The 19,437-nt window shown below is 45.6% G+C and overlaps 1 protein-coding gene across 1 annotated transcript in view; it reads left to right on the top strand.

Moving 5' to 3' along the window:
- LSM12 (LSM12 homolog) overlaps positions 1 to 19,437 on the top strand; it is a 57,715-nt gene that overhangs the window by 14,015 nt on the left and 24,263 nt on the right. Inside the window, exon 3 of the mRNA XM_029574243.1 lies at positions 7,834 to 7,943. Coding sequence (XP_029430103.1) covers positions 7,834 to 7,943 — 110 coding nt within the window. The remainder of the gene's footprint in view (positions 1 to 7,833; positions 7,944 to 19,437) is intronic.

The following is a 19,437-nucleotide window of genomic DNA, read 5'->3' as shown; positions in this document are numbered from 1 at the left end:
GAAAGTCTATAAACCATTGTTAAGGTGGACTTGGGAAAATCCACTGTTTGTCCCTGAGATAAGCAGAATGGAATCTGTCTTCAGTTTGGGGTCCTTGCATATATTTGTGACCTGAATTCGCCATTGTTGGAAATAGGATACTGGGATTGATGGACCTTTGGTCTGACCTAGTAGGGCAATCTTATATTGTTAATCAGACTTGGAAAGCCACCGCTTATTCATAAGAAATTGCCATACTGGGTCAGTCCAAGGGTCCGTCCAAGCCCAGCATCCTGTTTCCAACAGAGGCCAAACCAGGCCACAAGAACCTGGCAATTGCCCAAACACTAAGAAGATCCCATGCCAGTAATAGCAGTGGCTATTCCCTAAGTAACTTAATAGCAGTTAACGGACTTCTCCAAGAACTTATCCAAACCTTTTTTTAAACCCAACTGCACTAACCACATCCTCTGGCAACAAATTCCAGAGCTTAGTTGTGTGAATTTTCTTCAATTAGTTTTAAATGTGCTACTTGATACTTGCTAACTTCATGGAATGTGCCACCGCCCCCCCACCCTCCCTCCCCAGTCCTCCTATTATCCGAAAGAATGAGTAAGCCATTCACATCAATCCGTTCTAGATGTCTCATGATTTTAAGACCTCTATCATATCCCACCTCAGCAGTCTCTTCTCCAAGCTGAACAGTCCTGACCTCTTTAGCCTTTCCTCATAGGGGAGCTGTTGCATCCCAATTATCATTTTGGTTGCCCTTCTCCAGAGCAACTATATATATATATATATATATATATTTTTTTTTTTTTTGGAGATGCAGTGACCAGAGTTGTACACAGTATTCAAGGTGCGGTCTCACCATGGAGCGATACAGATGTGGCATGACATTTTCTGTTTTATTCGCCATTTCCCTTCCTAATAATTCCTAACGTTGTTTGCTTTTTTTAACTGCAGCAGCACACTGAGCTGACAATTTCGAAGTATTATCAACTATGATGCCTAGATCGTTTTCCTGGGTGATAGCTCCTAATATGGAACCTAACATCGTGTAACTACAGCAAGGGTTATTTTTCCCCTATATGCAACACCTTGCACTTGTCCTCATTAAATTTCATCTGCCATTTGTCCTCATTAAATTTCATCTGCCATTTGGAAGCCCAATCTTCCAGTCTCACAAGGTGGTCCTGCAGTTTATCACAATCCACTTGTGATTTAACTATACTGAATAATTTTGTATCTGCAAATTTGATTACCTCGCTCATCGTATTCCTTTCCAGATCATTTATATACATGTATATTGAAAAGCACCGGTCCAAGTACAGATCCCTGAGGCACTCCACTGTTTACCTTTTTCCACTGAGAAAAATTGACCATTTAATCCTACTCTGTTTCCTGTCTTAACCAGTTTGTAATCCATGAAAGAACATCACCTCCTTCCTATTCCATGACATTTTAGTTTTCTTAAAAGCCTCTCGAGAGACTTAGTCAAATGTCTCCTGAAAATCCAAATACACTACATCTAGTGAATACCATCGCTCAGATAATACTGCCAGTCTCTGAATACCTCCTTAGCGCTACATAATTGATTGTAACTGTACATATTGTCAACTGTATATAGTTTCCTCTATTTTGTTTCTTACTTCTATCAGTTCTGCCTTTCCCATCCCCCTATCCTCTCCCACCGATCCGTATCCTCTTTGCCCACTCTCCTCCCCTATTTTATTGCTTTATTGTTTTATTGTAATTTTCCTCCTTTGAGTTCTTTGTAAACCGGCATGATGTGCTTCACGAATGTCGGTAAATAAAAGTTAATAAATAAATAAAATAAATCTACCGGTTCACCTTTATCCACATATTTATTAACCCCTTCAAAAAAAAAAAGAAGCAGATTTGAGGCATCACTTCCCTTCAGTGAATCCATGCTGACTGTGTTCCATTAAACCATGACTTTCTATATGCTCTGATTTTGATCTTTAGAATAGTTTCCACTGTTTTTCCTGGCACTGAAGTCAGGCTCACTGGTTTATAGTTTCCCAGATTGCCTCTGGAGCCCTTTTTAAATATTGGGGTTACATTAGCCAGTCTTCAGGTACAATGGACGATTTTAATGATAGTTTATAAATTTTAACTCATAGATCTGAAATTTCATTTTTTAGTTCCTTCAGATGCATATGGGATGCATACCATCATCCGGTCCAGGTGATTTGCTACTCTTTTTAGTTTGTCAATCTGGTTTATTACATCTTCCAGGTTCACAGTGATTTGGTTCAGCTCATCTGACTAATCACCCTTAAACTATCTCCAGAACTGGTATCTCCCCAACATCCTCATTAGTAAACACAGAAGCAAAGAATTAATTTAATCTTTCTGCAGTGGCCTTATATTCCCTAAGACCCCCTTTAAGCCCTCGGTCATCTAACGGTCCAACAGACCCCTTCACAGATTTCTTGCTTCAGATATATTCGTTTTTGCCTGTACGGCCAACTTCATTTCAAAATCTCTTTGCCTGCCTTATCAGTGTTTACACTTAATCTGACAATGCTCATGCTTTTTTCCTATTTTCTTCAGATGGATCCTTCAGGTTTTTGAAGGATGTTTTTTTTCTTTTTTTGGCTAAAATAGCCTTTCACCTCATTTTTTAACCATGCTGGTAATCGTTTTGCTTTCCACCCACCTTTCTTAATGCGTGGGTATAAGTAGCATGGACACTATGTATGATCCTGTCAGGTACTTGTGGCCTGGATTAGAAACAGGATTCTGGGCTTGGTGAAACTTTGGCTGACCCAGTATGGCAGTTCTTATATTATGCTATTTTCCAGGTGATATGGTGGCCCATTCCCTCTCTCCATCCCTGGATTTCAGGTGCACCAAAATCTCTCCACAGGTGCTGGTTTTTGTTGGTTCTCTAGACTTCTCAATTCTTTGCAATTCCCCAACCCATTTCTTTTTGGTGGTAATCTCAAAATCTGACCATTTCCACCCACTATGTTTGTTAGCTTCTGTGTCCATGAGTGCCTGATGGTGAAACAGAACATAAAACTAATACTTGGAGAAACATGGAAGTGAAGGGCATTTTGGATTGTTAGACCACAGCAATGTGACTTAAATCTGCACTAGCCCATGCTTTGTGAAGGTGCCTAGCATGCTAGCCTGTAAAGTTCTCTGACTGCATCAGAATTCAGGTTCCTGAGATTTGATGCCTCTGCTATGGCCCTTGAAACTGGACAGAGACCAGGTTCCATTTAACACAGATTTGAATCAGCCTGGGCTGTATGGTCATTGTAATATACAAAGAAGCTGAAGTACTGTCATGTGATGTCTGTTAAGACTAAAGCACTTGGGGATAGATGAGTGGATTTGGTGTACTTGTGTACAACCTTTGCACCATTGTCTGTGAGGTTTACTTTTGATTAACTGAAGCTTCTGCTCACCTTTGTAACTGCTAGATACTATAGGCTAGAAACATTTAACTTGGGCTATAAAACCTTCAGAGCAGTTTAATAAAGCAAACTTGAATATCGTTTTCTCTTTTAATAAATAACAGCTACTTTGTCCCTTAGCTTGAAAACCTAGTCACATTTCTTCCACACCTAAAATTCTAGTCTCTGAAGGATTTTTGATGTAAGCCATCTTTAACCTGTTGACTGCTTTCTGCAGTCAGTTCAGTCCAAAGGCTATCTAAGAGCCAGTCTGAAGCAACTGGTATATATTGTGCATTTCTGTTTATGCATACATATTTTGGTATTTTAAGCAAAGCCATTGAAGCTATCTTCCCCCTCCCCTGAACTCCTTTCAGATTAATGTCATTGGGCATACGCCCAAACAGACCATTTAAACAGTCAGTCTTGCTCATTTTAGGCACTTCAAAAGTGTAAGCTGAAGATACCGTTATTAATGTGGGTTATCAAAATGTGCTCAGGTATCCAATATGTACAATGGCTATCTCCTTAAGTTTAGATCAGCTCTGTGAAGTGTGTAGCTATTCTGCTTTCTCATACACCATCCTTTATACAATAATTCCTGGAAATTTGTAGCTTTCAGAAGCGAACCGTTCTTGGTATGGTGGTAGGAGGCTGCACCCTTTTCTGGATGCAGAGTGGAGTGTTTCAAATGTGTTTAGGGGCATAACCTATATTCAGTTGCTCTAAGAAAATTGAATGGATATTCTTTCACCATACATCCTGGAAGTATCTTCCCATTTGGAAACAGAAAGCAGCCAAGACAATTGGCTGAAGAGTATCCATGCATTTACTTCCTACATAGACTTCATTTCTGAAGATTTGTGAATGAGAGATTTTTGCTTCTGGAATGCCAGTGGTAGGAAGTTGCTGTTGTGAATTTTCAGAAGGGATAGAATCTTTTTGGGTGTCTACTCATGTTTTCAGCTTTGTCCAAGTGTGCAGTTATGTTAGAGCAAATCTTGTATGCAGTGATGTTCAGCTACAGGAGCTCAAACTGTCCAAATTAGACTTTAGATCTGGATGTAGTAGTGAATACATAGTAACATAAACTGGGTTTTGCTCTATTGTCACCAGTTTTGTCACTTGAATCCTAGTATTGCATGATTTTTTTTGCACTTGTGTGTTTCATATTTAGGGATCTTTGTTTTCAGTTTTTATTTTATTTTACCTAGGAATTTATCAGTATTTATTACAGCAAGAATAAAAACGGGAGAAATCAGTGGAAAAGACTCATCATTTTTCCAGGTAAATATCATTTTTGTTCTTGTTGTAATGAACACTGAAATTCCTGGGAAAAATAACTGAAAACAAATGTCCCTATTCATAGTGAATAGGACCATTCTAACTTTTTTTTTTGGGTGGCAGAGGGCTTAATTAGTAAGCTCACTACCTGATTTTGAGCTACATCCCACTTGCAGTGGGACAAGACTGGATGCTAATCCTTGGGTAGCTTACCACCCAGGCATAGTATCCTGGAACAAGGTCAAAGAATGAAGTGGGAGACAGGTGGAGCAAAATGTCCATGGCTCAGGAAATAGTAAACGTTGTGGAATTCCTCAGAATATTGGCAAGTGTGTGTTGGCTAGAAATGGTTTGGTTGTTTTGAGCAAGTCCTTGCCAGATGCATGCCACACCGCATGAAATGGTACTAATGCGGTGATAACTTCATCACTATGGGCTAGCTTGGTGGTTTAGTGACCATGCTGTGCACTGTTATATGGAGCATCTGGATTGGATTTGTGGGTCAGATCTTTGGCTTCTCTGGTTGGATGGATAATGCCGCAGAGGCAGCATTCACAGCCCCGGGGAATGTTTGGCCCAAGCACTGTTGCTGTAGTATAAAATAGGAGAAAAATCCCCAGGTTGTGGATAAGTGAAGGCTCATAGCACCAGATCTGGTGCTGAGCTGGAAGAACAAAGAGGGTAGCAACTGTTCCCCTGCTCCCACTTCAGTTCTCTTCATCATGATAAAACATTGCCCTGGAAGGACCTGTGACTGTTAAATCTTGCTGTTCTCCCCTTGGCGGGAAGGAGGTGGTGGTATGGTAAAATTATTTGTAGACGAATTCCATGCTGTGGTTTTTCAGGGTTCTTTTTGTTTGGAGCCCTCACAATTGAATGAGCAGTGCATCTGGCAGTATGCAGATAAGGTTAAGCCAGCATCTGATTGTAACTGGCTTGGCATATGCTGAATGTTGCATTGAGGGGAGTAGTCCTGAATTCTTTTGACCCAGGAATGGCTAAAAATGATGCAGTTACTTGACAATCTTAACTATCACAGACCCCGCCTCTTAGCTTGTTTCAGGCACTGTTTGTAACGGGGTACAACAGAGCATTGGGAACTAGTTGGAATAGTTAATAGCTGTACTTCTGCTTGGTCCTAACAGAATTCAGTATAAGGCTTTTTGGAATGTATTTTTTGGGGTGTGATCAAAGCTTTGCAGGGCAGTGAACGACTGTGGTTATTTTATGGATACCTGACACTGCCGTCTATGAGATGTTGCCTGTGGCTTTTCTCTTGTAAAAGTCAGCATCTTGATCAGAATGCTTTCAGCATGAAGGATAGCACCAACATACTGTTGGTAGTGTACTTAAGATTGTGAATACTGTTCTTGGACATTTTGCAAAAATACTGGCGAAACCTAGCCAGAAGACCTTCAGCAAAACTGCTGATTAGCATTATTAGTGAAAGGTTACATCTGGCTGGGTTTGCGCAATGCACTGTGTGTTCCATGGAACTGTTGTCATAGTTTCCTGATTAAACTTTGATTTGAGCTATTTAGATCTCTGTGGGACCTTCCAGACTGAAAGTCTTCGCACAACCTCTGGTTTTACTAGAGAATAGTCTTGGGTACTTTGATATTACAAGAACATCCAAAGTGTGATTTTGAGTTTCAGGTGACTTATCTGGAGTGAAATAGAGAATTGTTGGAGCATTAACTCAGATGTTTCTCATTAATCTGATGCTTTTGAGTTCCTGCTGCTCTGTTTCTTTGACTTGTTTGTGGCATAACACTGACATACTGTGGGGAGGGGGAAGACTTGGGATTTTTCTCTCCAAGGCAGTTGAAAATCTTCATTTTAAAGTGCTGAATTGTAGACAGCCAATTGACTGGCAGCCCACCTTCCTCTGCCTATGATTCTGGTATAAGACTGGCCACCCGGAATACAATAATTGCTAAATAAATCTATAGCAGGGCTGTTCAAACTGGTCCCAGGGCCTCCCTAGCAAGTTGGTATTTCAGGATATCCCTAATTAAGTGTGCAAATATTTCTCATGACTTATAGGAGGAGGTAGTGCATGCATATTCATTAGAGATCCTGTAAACCTTTGAGCACTCCTGTCCTATAGACTGTGGAGGGAAACCTTTCCCTGTAGTACCTTTTTAAAAATGGGGGGGGGGGGGGGAGAGATGGTGCAACTACATATACAGAACTTATGGCATGTTTTATAATCATGTAATTGGTAACCTGTCATCGCACATGCATCTGACAAATGCCTGGCTGGTCTGGTTCAATGACAGTGAAGTGAGAGGATATGGGTTTGATTCCTGGCTCAGGTATTCCAGTCCTTGGGGTCTGCCAAGGATGCTGCAGAGGCAGCATTCACGGCCCCAGGGGTTAGGGAGTTGGTCATTGTGCAGTGGTAACACCTTAGTAGCCAGATTAAGGCTTCTTGATTGTACGGGTTCTGAAACATGCTCAAGTGCTAAGTCCTTGGCCCAGGACTAGTGGACTGCGATGATTAGACTAAGGCAAGTTAGGGGATATGAATTGGGGAGGAAATCTCTGGGAGGTTGCCATGAAGCTTCATGGTGCTAGATCCCAGCCTGGTTCTGATTGAACCAGAAGCTCAAAAGAGCAGGAGAAAACTACTGGGCTGAATGTTGGCTTTACTTAACTGCTTGCTGCCCTTGTACTAAACATGCACTTCATATTAGAGCTGAGGCTGCAACCTCAATGGGTATCTTTCCACCAGCATGCATTGCTGAATGTTGGCATTCTTATTTCGAACCTTGACATCTCCTGATTAGACAGTGTTTAATCTTTGAAGTGGTGGGGAAGTATTTGTCGTAGCTGTAAAAATTTCTTCTGTTTACAGCTTAATAGAAATGTGATTGAGAATGAGGCCACTGATTTTCTTCTCAGAAATTATAAGAAAACGTAACACAGCAGCCAGAGCCATTTTTATTCAGAACATCAAAGAATGAGTCTCTCCGTGCAACCAGATGTTCAGTAACCAAATTGATAATCTGGTTTTTCTTTTTTGCAAAATTTTGAAAAAATGTCATCTCTGCATTAATAACAGCCTGTCCTTTAAGGGCAGCTGACAGGTATAAAGGGATGGCACCTCTAAGCATGTTCTTTTCTTGTTTTTCAGCTTGCCAGCAGAGCACGAATGGAGAAAGAGGAAAAGTTGAGCCAAGCATATGCAATTAGCGCTGGTGTCTCCCCAGATGGACAACAGCTTTTCCAGACTATTCATAAGACGTGAGTTCCCAAAGTCTGTTCCCAGTGAGCCTTCACACTGCACCTCCATTTCTTTGATTTTTGATGACCTTTCTGTAGCTACTTGGCATCATTAAGCTAATGATTCTAGCAGAATACTGCTTAAGTGTCTTACATAGACTTTACGTAGAAGGCTGCACTGTCAACATTTGACCTGTGCCAGCTAAACCCATTCTGCTAGATAACTTCACCACTATAGATTAGTTTGGCAACATATGTATAAACTGTCATGCCAATAAAGCTTCTTGAATAAGATGCTGTGCCCTGAAGAGTTCTTTATCACTATAGGGTCTGGATCCCTCACCATAAAACACCCCAAAGAAACTGTTTCACATTGGCAGATTTACTAAACAGATCATAGGAAAAAAATTCTGCAATGCAAGAAGTTTCATGCTGTAAAAAAGAGAATCTGAACTTTTTTTTTTATACCAGGGTCAGCCCCTTTCCCTAAATAAGAAGGGTAGCGGCAGTCATCCTTCAGAGGAATGACAAGAGCAGGGGATCCTTGAGTGGTAGGATTGTAGAGCTGAGCTGTTCGTGTGGATGGACAGACTAGGCTGAATGAGTTTTTCCTGAAATCGTGTATCTCTTTGATCTTATAACAAAGCCGTGCCTTTGCTGAAGCATTGCACAGTAGGTGAGACAAGATGAAAATCCTCCTTGGGGCACAAACAGAAACTGGTGCAGAAATCATCAGCGTACTCAGGAACCTCTCAAATCTGTGCAATCAACATCAAACTCCTCTGTATCATCTGTGCCATCTGCATCAGAAAAAAACAGTATCTGTGCACAAACCTTCTCCCTCTGTTCTAGTACATGAATCTGACACTTTAGCAACTTTCCCACCGTATGATAGCTGTGCTTTCGTGAAAAAATTTGGCATGTTTAAGAAATGTATATGACAAATCCTGCTTATCTTAGGAATGTACCACCTATGCTAGAAAGGTTCTCTAGCAAGTTTGCTTACCGTAAACAGTGTTTCTGTAGATAGGATGAATTAGCCATGCTGTCATGGGAACTGTCAGTCAGGCCTAGGAGGCAGAGCTTCCTAAGTGATGTCAGAGCTTTGCTCTGAGGCTGCGTGTGGTTTCCCACGCTGATAACGACTTTCCTCAGTCTGTGATAAAGCAAACGTGGTCGTAGAGTTGATGTCTACTCTCAGGGAGATGGGTGGGTCAACATGGCTAATTCATCCTGCTATCTACGGAAACACCGTTTACAGTAAGCAAACTTGCTTTTTCCCGTCGATAGCAGGGCTGAATTAGCCATGCTGTCATGGGAGTCCTAAGCTCCCAGCACGCTGACGAGCAGGTCATGGGTATTGTCTTATACAGCGTGATGGTCATTCGGTGACAGTTGACCTCTTGGAGTCTGTAGACAATGACTGCAGCAGGGTTGTACCAAACGTTGCATCGTCCGTTGACGGTTGGTCAAGACAGTAATGTGAAGAGAAGCCCACATGGCTGCTTTGCAAATATTCCACTGGTGGACTGCAAATGTCCACCGATGGAATATGTCGTAGATGGGCGATGGAGGTAGCCACGGCTCGTGTTTGAGCCGTGGGTCGAGATGGCAATGCAGAGTTACACTTCTGGTGGCAGAACTGTATAAATTGGGTGATCCAGCTAGAGATGGTGTGTTTTGGTTTCCAGAAGGCCCCGGGGCATTCGGGTTAAACGAGACAAAGAGCTGTGATGCCCTGTGGGGCGAATGGGTTCTTTGTTTATAGTAGGCCAGTGCTCTTTTGCAGTCCAGGGTATGCAATAATCTGTGTCATTCTTGTGAGGTTTCAGGTTAAAAATTGGTAATTCAATTGATTGGTTGAGGTGAAATTGGGAGACTACCTTCGGCAGGAAGGAGGGGTAAGAGCACTTTATGGTGGTAGAATTGAAAGTTTGGGCTATAATGTACCAAGGCTTGCAATTCGCTAACACGTCGAGCCGATGTGATTGCGATAAGGAAGATTACCTTTCAGGTGAGGTATTTCAGATGTGTGAATTCTAGTGGTTCGAAGGGTGAGATCATCAGTTGTTCCAGAACTAAGTTTAGATTCCACGGAACTGGTGGTTTTGAGACCGAAAGGCGAAGGTGTGTGAGCCCTTTTACGAATCGAGAGACCATTGGATGGATAGAGATGGGTTGGCCGTTGTGCGATTGGTGAAAAGCTGCTATTGCACCGAGGTGGACTCTGGAAGCTGTAGCAAGACCAGCCATATACAGAGTGTATAGGTAGTCTAGCAAGGTTTCTGGCATGCAGGTAAACGGGTCCACTTTTTTGGTGTCGCACCACATGGTGTATGTAGCGCTTCCATTTGATGTAATAGTTTTTCCTCATGGATGGTTTGCGAGCTGCTAAGATGACTTCTTGAACTGTGATGGAGAGGCCTTGTTCCGACAGAAGGCGCCGTTCAATCTCCAAGCCATGAGATGCAGAGAGGAGTGTAACGGATGGAGGAGAGGGACCCTTCGTCTTGGGACAGCAGGTTTTCTTGGTTGGGAAGTCTGAACGGTTTGTCAGACAGGTGTAGAAGGTGTGCGTACCATGGCTGTTGTGGCCATGCCGGTGCCACGAGGATCAGCTGTGCTTCGTCCCTCATGCACTTTTGTAAGGTTTTTGTGATGAGGGGAATTGGGGGGGGGGGAAATGCGTACATCAGTGGCTCCGTCCATGGAATGAGGAAAGCATCCTGGGTGACCCTGTGCGGAGTCAGCCATACAGAGCAGAAGCGATGTACTTTTTGCCACAGAGCACAACCGGAGAGATCTATGGACGGATGACCCCATCTCTGGAAGATGGACTCGGCTATCTCATTGTCGAGGGACCACTCATGTGGATGAAAGATTCGGCTCAGCCGCTTCGCTTGCGTATTGGCGATTCCCGGCAAGTAAGTTGCTTGTAGGTGAATGGAGTGGTGGACGGACCATTGTAGGAGGATAAGGGCTTCATGGCATAGAGTCCAAGAGCCTGATTTCCCCTCCCCCCCCCCCCCCCCCCCCCCTGTTTGATATAAAACATGGCCACCTGATTGTCCGTGTAGACCATCACCCTGTGGCCTTGAAGGTGAGACAAAGGTGCTTAGAGCGTGCCGGATGGTTCTCAATTCTAAGAGATTGTTCGCGTTGTGACCAGAGGCCTTGCGTCTGGAGGTTGTCAAGGTGAGCTCCCCAACCCTTGTGGGAGGCATCTGTGGTTAGAACTGCATTGTGCGGTAGGAGAGTGAAAGGAGCTCCCTTGGTGAATGTTGCTTTGTGTAACCACCAATCCAAGTCTGTCATAGTTTTTGTCAAGGACACTTTCCAGTGTAGTGGTTGCGAGTGTTTGTTTCCACTCTTTTGAGATCCCCATTGGAGGTGTCGCATGCGCAGTCTCGTGTTGGAGACTGTGTGGATCGAGGCAGCCATATGTCCCAAAACTTGCAAGACTTGATTTGCCATTGGCAACACAGTCGACCTTAGACTGCGGAAAAGGAGTCTCATTGTTCGTTTCCTGTTGGCTGGCAGGAAAACTTGGTATTTGATTATGTCCAGCAGAGCTCCTATGAACTGTATCGTTTGTCAGACTTCTGATAGTTGATGATTAATCCCAATTTGTCCAGGCACTGAATTGTGTTTTGGAGATGTCGTCAAAGCGTGTCCAGGCTGGCGCCTACCAACAGCCAATCGTTGAGATAAGGAAAGATCATGATCCATCCCCCCCCCCCTCTGTTGGCGGAGGAACGCCACCACCACTGCCATGCATTCGGTGAACACCCTGGGCGCTATGGACAGGCCAAAGGGTAGGACCTTGTATTGGAAGGATTGGCCATGGACTTGGAAAGACAGGTATCGCCAGGAGGACGGATGCATAGGAATATGGGTGTATGTATCCTTGAGATCGATGGAGCATATCCAGGCTCGGGGTTTGGATCAAAGGTAGCAGAGATTTGAGAGAAATCATTTTGAACTTTTCCTTGACAATGAACTTGTTCAGTTCTCTGAGGTCCAGAATTGGACGAAGGTCCCCAGATTTCTTTGGAATTAGGAAATAGGGGGAGTGGAATACAGTGCAATGTTCTGTTGGAGGAACGGTGCGGATTGCCTGTTGTAGTAATGTCGCTACCTGTTGTGCTAGACGGTTTTGATGTGGTCTGGACCCCTTCGATACTGTATGGGGAAGCGGAGGGGGAGAGTGGAAGTGAATTCTGTACCCGTATCTAACAATGTCTAGTACCCATTGGTCGGTTGTGATCTTTTCCCATTCCCGGATGTGTCGTCATGCCTCCTGCTAGTACCGGTTACGGTGGTGGCGGGGCCATGCTCAAAAAGATGGATTAGTCTTGGCCAGGGCGGCGGGCTGCTGCGTTTGTGGGCATTGGCCCCGGGGTTGTCCTCGTCGGTTCTGGTTCTGTTGATTCAGTGGACGGGCAGCCGGCTGATAAGGCGGGGGATGGTAGGAGGCATATGGCCGATATGTGCGGCATTGGAAGGTTTGTCTGCGCAGTATTGTGGGATATCTGCGTGGTGCGGAGTAGGATTGTGGAGTAGCCAACAATTGTACTGCCACGGACTGCTCCTTTAGTTGGGCTACGGTTTCCTGGAAACGGGTCCCAAACAAATTATCTCCTTTGCACGGTAAATTGGCCAATTTTTCGTGGACATCTTCTCGAATGGAACTTGCCCGCAGCCACGCAATATGCCATGCCGCAGTGGTCGCCGCGGAGGCGCACGTGGAGGTCTCAAAACTTTCATAGACCGTGCGCAACAAATGGCGAATGCCCTCCTCCAGGTCTTGATCATGATTTGTGTCCCCATTGGGATGGACAGGATCTGAGCTGTCTTTCATCCATTGCACACACTCGTAGAGGTATTGGATGATATAGAATTGGTGATGGTTAATGTGGGCGGCCAGCATTGATGCCTGGAATGTGCGCTTTGCAAATTCATCTAGTGAACGAAGATCCCTGCCCGGAGGGGTGGCGGAGTGTAATCTAGATTTTCGAGCTCTCGCCATCGCCGATTCAACTACCAAGGATGCATGGGGTAGTTGCTGTGCTGAGTAGTAAGGTGATTTTTGTACCTTATACTTGAAATTGGTCTTCCTCGAAACTGGTGGGAGTTGAAAAGGGGTATCCCAGGAACGTTCCAGCACTGAGTCCAACATCACATGTGGCAGGAGAGATGTAGGCTCTGCTGGTAGATCAAAAATCTTTAATAGATCTAGAGTCGCCAATCTCTGATCTGGCACCTTCTGGATGTTCAGGTTGAGGACCGAACTTCTCTTCCAAAAATTTCAGATAAGGTCTTCCAGAGGCGAGTATGGTTCCGCCGGTTCGTCCCCATGTTCTGAGGGGTATCCAGTGATGTGGGCTGCCGGTCCGGTGACCCTGGAGTACAGGAACCTTAAGGTTGCAATGCCGGTGTCGGGGCTGGAGAGAGTGCCCGTGGAGATGGCTATGTTTTTTTTACGGGGATGAATCCAACGAAGGTTGTGGAGAATCCTTGTCTGTACTGGGCAATGAATTTCCCATCTGGTAAGAGAACTTCATGAATTCAAAGAATCCAGACAATGCCAAGAAAAGGTTAACTAAAGCGTCCTTCGTTGCTGCCGGCATCAGTGGTCTAGTCTGGGTACTGGTGGCCTGGCTGTTGGAATAGCTGCCACGAGTATGTCTGTATCTGGTTGAGTCTCCGGTCCGCGTGTGTGCATTCTTTCTTTCACCTTGTGTTTTTTCGCTAGGGGTTCTTGTAGAACTCAGGAGCCGAGGAGGCCGGGGAGACGGACGACAAAGACAGATGAATATAAGCCTAGTCTCTGTCAGACCTGGACGAGGAGGCCAGTGATGAGGGCGTTAAGGTCAAGGGAGCATCCCTGGACCTTTTTTCTTCCGCAGTCCAGTATGTTCTGGTGAATGCGGGCAACTTTTTGATGTTTTCTTTCTGGTTTCTGATGTTGGCATTGAGGGCGGTACGACGTGCGTCTGGCGCCATGGTGTGCGTCTGTTTGCTTTGGCGCTTCTTCGCTTCGTCTCTTCGTCGCATTGCAACTGCGTTGTTTCCTTGTGCTGTGTCTTTGCGCCATGATGGTGCCGGCGTCTCGAGGGTGTGTCGTCCAACGCACCTGAGCCGTCGTCCGGGGCGACTCGGAAGATCCCGGTCGAGGTTCGGCTCCGGCGCCGTAAGTTTTGTAGCCTGTGTCACGTCCACCCGGCGCTGCGTCAATTGGACGTGCATCTTTAATTACGGCAGGCGGATTGGTTGTCGGGGGTGTGTTACTACCCGCTCCGACACATGCGGCTCCGGCCAGCACCGCTTTTCTACACGGGAGGAATCTCTACTCCCGGCGGCCGGGCTCTTACCTTCTGCGCAGTGCTTCGTGGTTGGATGTTCCATGGAGGCTGCTCGACGCTGGGGGGCCGGCGCAGACGTACTAGGCCCCGGGGAAGAGTGGGCCTCCGGCGGGGCATAGGACTCTGTCCTCGAGGCCCGGAGACGCTCCATCTTCTCTTTCCTCTGTCAGCATGCCCTCAGGGACATCCGACCGCAGTGGGGGCATGCCTCGAGCGGGTGGTCTGGTCCCAGACAACGGTAACAGCGGTTATGTCCATCTGTGATGGACATGACCTTCCCGCAGAGGCAGGGTTTGAATTCAGAAGGCCAGGGAGCATCCTTTTCTTTTCATTTCTTCGGTGCTCTTTCAGATATTTGTTTTTTGCTGAGGAGGTCTGAGGCTCCGCATGCGATCCCGTGCGAGGAAAAACAGACTGAGGAGAGTCGTTATCAGCATGGGAAACCACGTGCAGCCTCAGAGCAAAGCTCTAACATCACTTAGGAAGCTCCGCCTCCTGGGCCTGACTGACAGTTCCCATGACAGCAGGGCTAATTCAGCCCTGCTATTGACGGGAAAACTCCAATCCTTAACCTAGGTCTAGTTTGCCAGTCCATATCCAGGATTCAGAAATACGGTAGAATCTTGTGACTTCCTCCCCCCCCCCCCCCCCCCCCCCCCCCCCCCCCCAAGATCATTCCCTTCCAGATTATCCAGAAACATATCTTGATGAAACAGAAAAAAGTAATTTCCTTCCAGAGGATATCTCCTGTTCAGCCATTATCCAGAAAATGGTACTCTTTCATGCCCAATACAAGAGGACCCAGAACCACTGGAGAAATTCTTGGGAGGAGTTATACATTAAAGCTCCAAAGCAGCCATCTGCTGTTCTTGGTACACAAGACCCAAAAGATCTTCATAGCACCAGTATTGAGAAGAATTGGACTAAAATATAAAATGAAGGACTGTCTAGGTCAGGGGTGGGCAATTCCGGTCCTCGAGGGCTGCAAACCAGTCGGGTTTTCAGGATATCCTTAATGAATATGCATGAGAGACCTGCATATGCACTGCCTCAGTTGTATGCAAATCTAGTTCATGCATATTCATTAGGGGTATCCTGAAAACCAGACTGGCTTGCAGCCCTCGAGGACCGGACTTGCCCACCCCTGGTCTAGGTCATAAAGGTTAGCTAACTCATGATTCTGCAGTTGTTGAATTGGGGCTGTGTAAAACAAAAATGTCAAAGATCTACTCAAACCTCCAGGGAAATAGTGTAGATCCCTAGAGAGTATGGGCAAGAAATTTTAATTCAGCCATGCTCAAAACAGAATTTTTGCTCACCAGTTTAAAATGACCCAATACTTTTATAACCTCTTTCAGAAGATAAAGGATGACACTGCTTCTACATAGTAATGATAGCAGAAAGACCAAATGGTACTGGGTGAGCAGCCTTGATAATTCAGATAATGCTGCTTGAACATGCATTGCTTTTGGACTTGGCCATAGAAGCAGTCCTGCACTTTCTCTAATTGTCTGCATATCAGTACCCTGGACCATAAAAGTCAGGGTCCAGGGTTTGGATGTCTGAATCCAATTCTTCTTTCACTCCCACTGAGACAGAGCAATTTATTTTACTTTATATTCCACCATTTCCATACGTTCAAGGCAATGTTGCAATTGCATCAAAATCATGGAAGCTAATTGATTAACAGTAGTAACTGCTGCTCCATACAGGTTACCCCATGTTTATTTATTTATTTATTTATTTAGCGTTTTTCTATACCGGCATTCAAGATTAGAAACCACATCATGCCGGTTTACATAAAACAAGGGGTGAGAACAAGAAACGAAAAACAAGTGCAAGGAGAACAAAAGTTACATTACAACAGGGTCTTAAAACTGGGAAGAGAAATTAGAATATCTTTTTCTTTATTTCCCTGCTCTAGCCTTTAGGGATCCACAGTTTATCCCAAGCTATTTTGAATTTGTTTACTGTTTTTGTCCTTGCTGCCTCTTCTGAAATGGTGTTCCAGGTATTTACCACGCTCTTGTGAAGAAATATATTTCCTGATGGTTCTGAATCATCACCCCTGGAGTTTCATTTCATGAACCCTAGTTATACTGTTTCCTTTCCAGCGGAAAAGGTTCAAATTTCGTGCATCATTAAAACCTTTCAGTTATCTGAAGGTCTGAATCATATTTTCTCACAGGACAAGCAGGATGGTAGTCCTCACATATGGGTGACATCACAGGATGGAGCCCAATAACTGAAAACTTCTGTCAAAGTTTCCAGAACTTTGACTGGCCCCTACTGGGCATGCCCAGCAGGGGTCCCCCTTCAGTCTTTTTTCCACGCAGCAGTAGCCATGCGGTTAAGGAGCTCTGCAGAGATTCCTGACAGGAATTTTCCTCACAGAATTACTAAAATTTAATTTACCCCACAGGGGTCCCTCCAACATTTTCAAGCCGCGGTACTCCGGTAAGTTTTTTACCTGTTTTCCGTCGATTACAGTCTAGTTTGGCCCTTGCGGCTTACTGGCCGTCGACCGTACCATGGCTCAGTTTTTCCATGGCCATGGTGTCGGGGTTCTGCCGGTGCCCGGACTGTAATTGCACCATGTCCATCACAGACCCTCACAAAGTCTGTGTAATGTGTCTCTGATGTGAGCACGATGTCCTAACCAACACCAAAAGGTTGCAAGGCTAGAATGGAGAAGATGGAACTTCTCTTCTGTGCTGAAACCCCAACGCCGTCGATTGCATCGATGTCAGAACCGGCATTGACCTCCGGCCAGTAACCGTCCGGCATAGACTTCTCTGCCTTTGACACCCTCTACTCCCCCTCAGGACTGAGGGGATCGTAGAGATAAACATCGCCACCGGCATCGAAAGTCTTGGACCATCGAGGGAGCGAAATCATCAACCTCACCATCGAGCTGCCGTCTAAGAAGCCCCGTCCAGAAAAGGCACAGACCTTTTCGGCGACCAGGTCACCGAGGCAACCCTCACCAGACAGGGTATCGGGAGCTGCGACTCCACCTTTAACGGTGGTCCCTCCGGCTATGCCTCTGCCTCCTTCTTCTGTTCCGGAGCCGGAGCTGCTTGCTCCAGGTCTCTGAGAAGAACTGGACCGGATGGTTCAGGAGGCCATCGACAAGGCGATGCATCGACTCCAGGTTCCACCGGTACCAATAGCGGAACCGATCATTGACACGATTCCGGCAGCGTTGGCACCGCTGCCGGAATCTCTCATGGCCGCTTTTCCACCGCTGGATCACGGGTCTCCGATGGCTCCGGTGCCCTCCCCACTTAGTGTCATTGGGAGGAGAAACATCGTTCCGCATCCCTCCATCAGGAGTTCTGCCTCGGCCATCGATGCCGATACGTCCCTCGCCACCAATCCAACCATGGATGTCCTCCATGCCTGTGCTGGTGCCTCCAATAATTCATTCGATTTCTTTGGAGCCTAGATCAGGACCTTCAGGTATCCCACCATCCCGTTCCCCTCTAGTTCCTAGAGGGAAAGGTGCTGATCCTTATGATACCTGGACTGATGATTCCTCTCCAGACACTGATTTACCTTCACCACCTTCACCCATTGAAAGTAGGAAGCGTTCTCCAGAGGACCTCTCCTTTATAAATTTTGTGAAGGAAATGTCTGAATTGGTTCCCTTCCAAATACAGACTGAACAGGATGATAGGCACCAGATGATGGAGTTGCTCCAATTCCTGGATGCCCCAAAGTAATCACCTCTATCCCTATCCACCAGGTTCTTCTGGATCTCCTGAAGAAGAACTGGGAACATCCTGGCTCCATTCCTCCAGTCCACAGGAAAGCTGACACTACCTATTTGGTGCGGTCAGCTCCAGGCTTTCAGAAATCACAGCTAGATCACTACTCTGTAGTGGTGGAGTCTGCACAGAAGAGAGCAAAAAGGTCGAAGCCTCACTCTTCTGTTCCACCTGGCAAGGAACAGAAGTTCCTAGATGCCATCAGTCGCCGAGTCTTCCAAGGGTCTGTGCTCATCTCCTGGATTGCCGCACATCAGCTTTATATGACCCAATATAATAGGGTCATTTTTAAGCAGATACAGGACTTCTCGGATTCCCTGCTCAGCAATTTCAAGAACAATTATAAACCCTAGTAAACAAGGGTTTTGAGGCAGGCAAACGTGAGATCAGAACATCTTATGACCTCTTTGATACTTCCACTAGAGTATCTGCAGCTGCTATTTTGGCGAGAAGGTGGGCCTGGCTCAAGTCTTCTGACCTTCTCCCAGAAGTACAAGACAGGTTATCCGACCTGTCTTGTGTCGGAGATAATCTGTTTGGCGAACAAATTCAACTGACAGTGGCAGAACGAAAGGACCATCATGAGACCCTAAGACAGCTCTCTGATGCCTTCCGACTTCTCTTCAAAACAGCCCTTCAGGAAAGACTCTAAGTCCTACCCGCCACCAACCAGATCCCGTGCCACAAGACCTTATCAAAAACCGTGGTCTCGTCAAACACGTAAACAAAAGCCACAAGCAGATCCTCAACCAGGGTCTGCTTCAGGTTTTTGACTTCCACTTAGAGAGCAGCAGCCAGATTCCACTGCCTCACCAGTGGGAGGTCTATTGTGCCACTTCCACAACATATGGCACTCAATCGCCTCGGACCAATGGGTATTGGCAGTAATTGCTCAGGGTTACTATCTGAACTTTCTCTCCATGCCTCCGGACTCCCCACCTCTACCGATGTGGAGAACATCTGATCACTCCATTCTTCTGGATCAAGAGGTCTCCCTTCTCCAGTCCAAAGCAATGGAACCCGTACCATATTCTCAGCATGGCCTAGAGTTCTATTCCCGGTACTTTCTAATCCCAAAAAAATCGGGAGGCGTTCATCCTATTCTGGATCTATGGGCCCTCAACTAGTACCTCCAGCGAGAAATGTTCAAGCTAGTCACCTTGGGCTCGCTTCTACCTCTTCTACAAAGAGGAGACTGGCTCTGCTCTCTGGATCTCCAGGATGCATACACTCATATTGCAATAACTCCATCTCATCACAAATACCTGAGGTTTCTAGTAGGCCCCAAGCACTATCAATATCGAGTGCTTCCATTCGGCCTAGCATCTGCGCCATGAGTCTTCACAAAATGCCTCGTAGTAGTTGCAGCATTCCTCAGGA

Source organism: Rhinatrema bivittatum, chromosome 12 (genome assembly GCF_901001135.1).
Source record: "Rhinatrema bivittatum chromosome 12, aRhiBiv1.1, whole genome shotgun sequence".
NCBI lineage: Eukaryota > Metazoa > Chordata > Amphibia > Gymnophiona > Rhinatrematidae > Rhinatrema > Rhinatrema bivittatum.
This window is presented reverse-complemented; position numbering and strand designations above follow the sequence as displayed.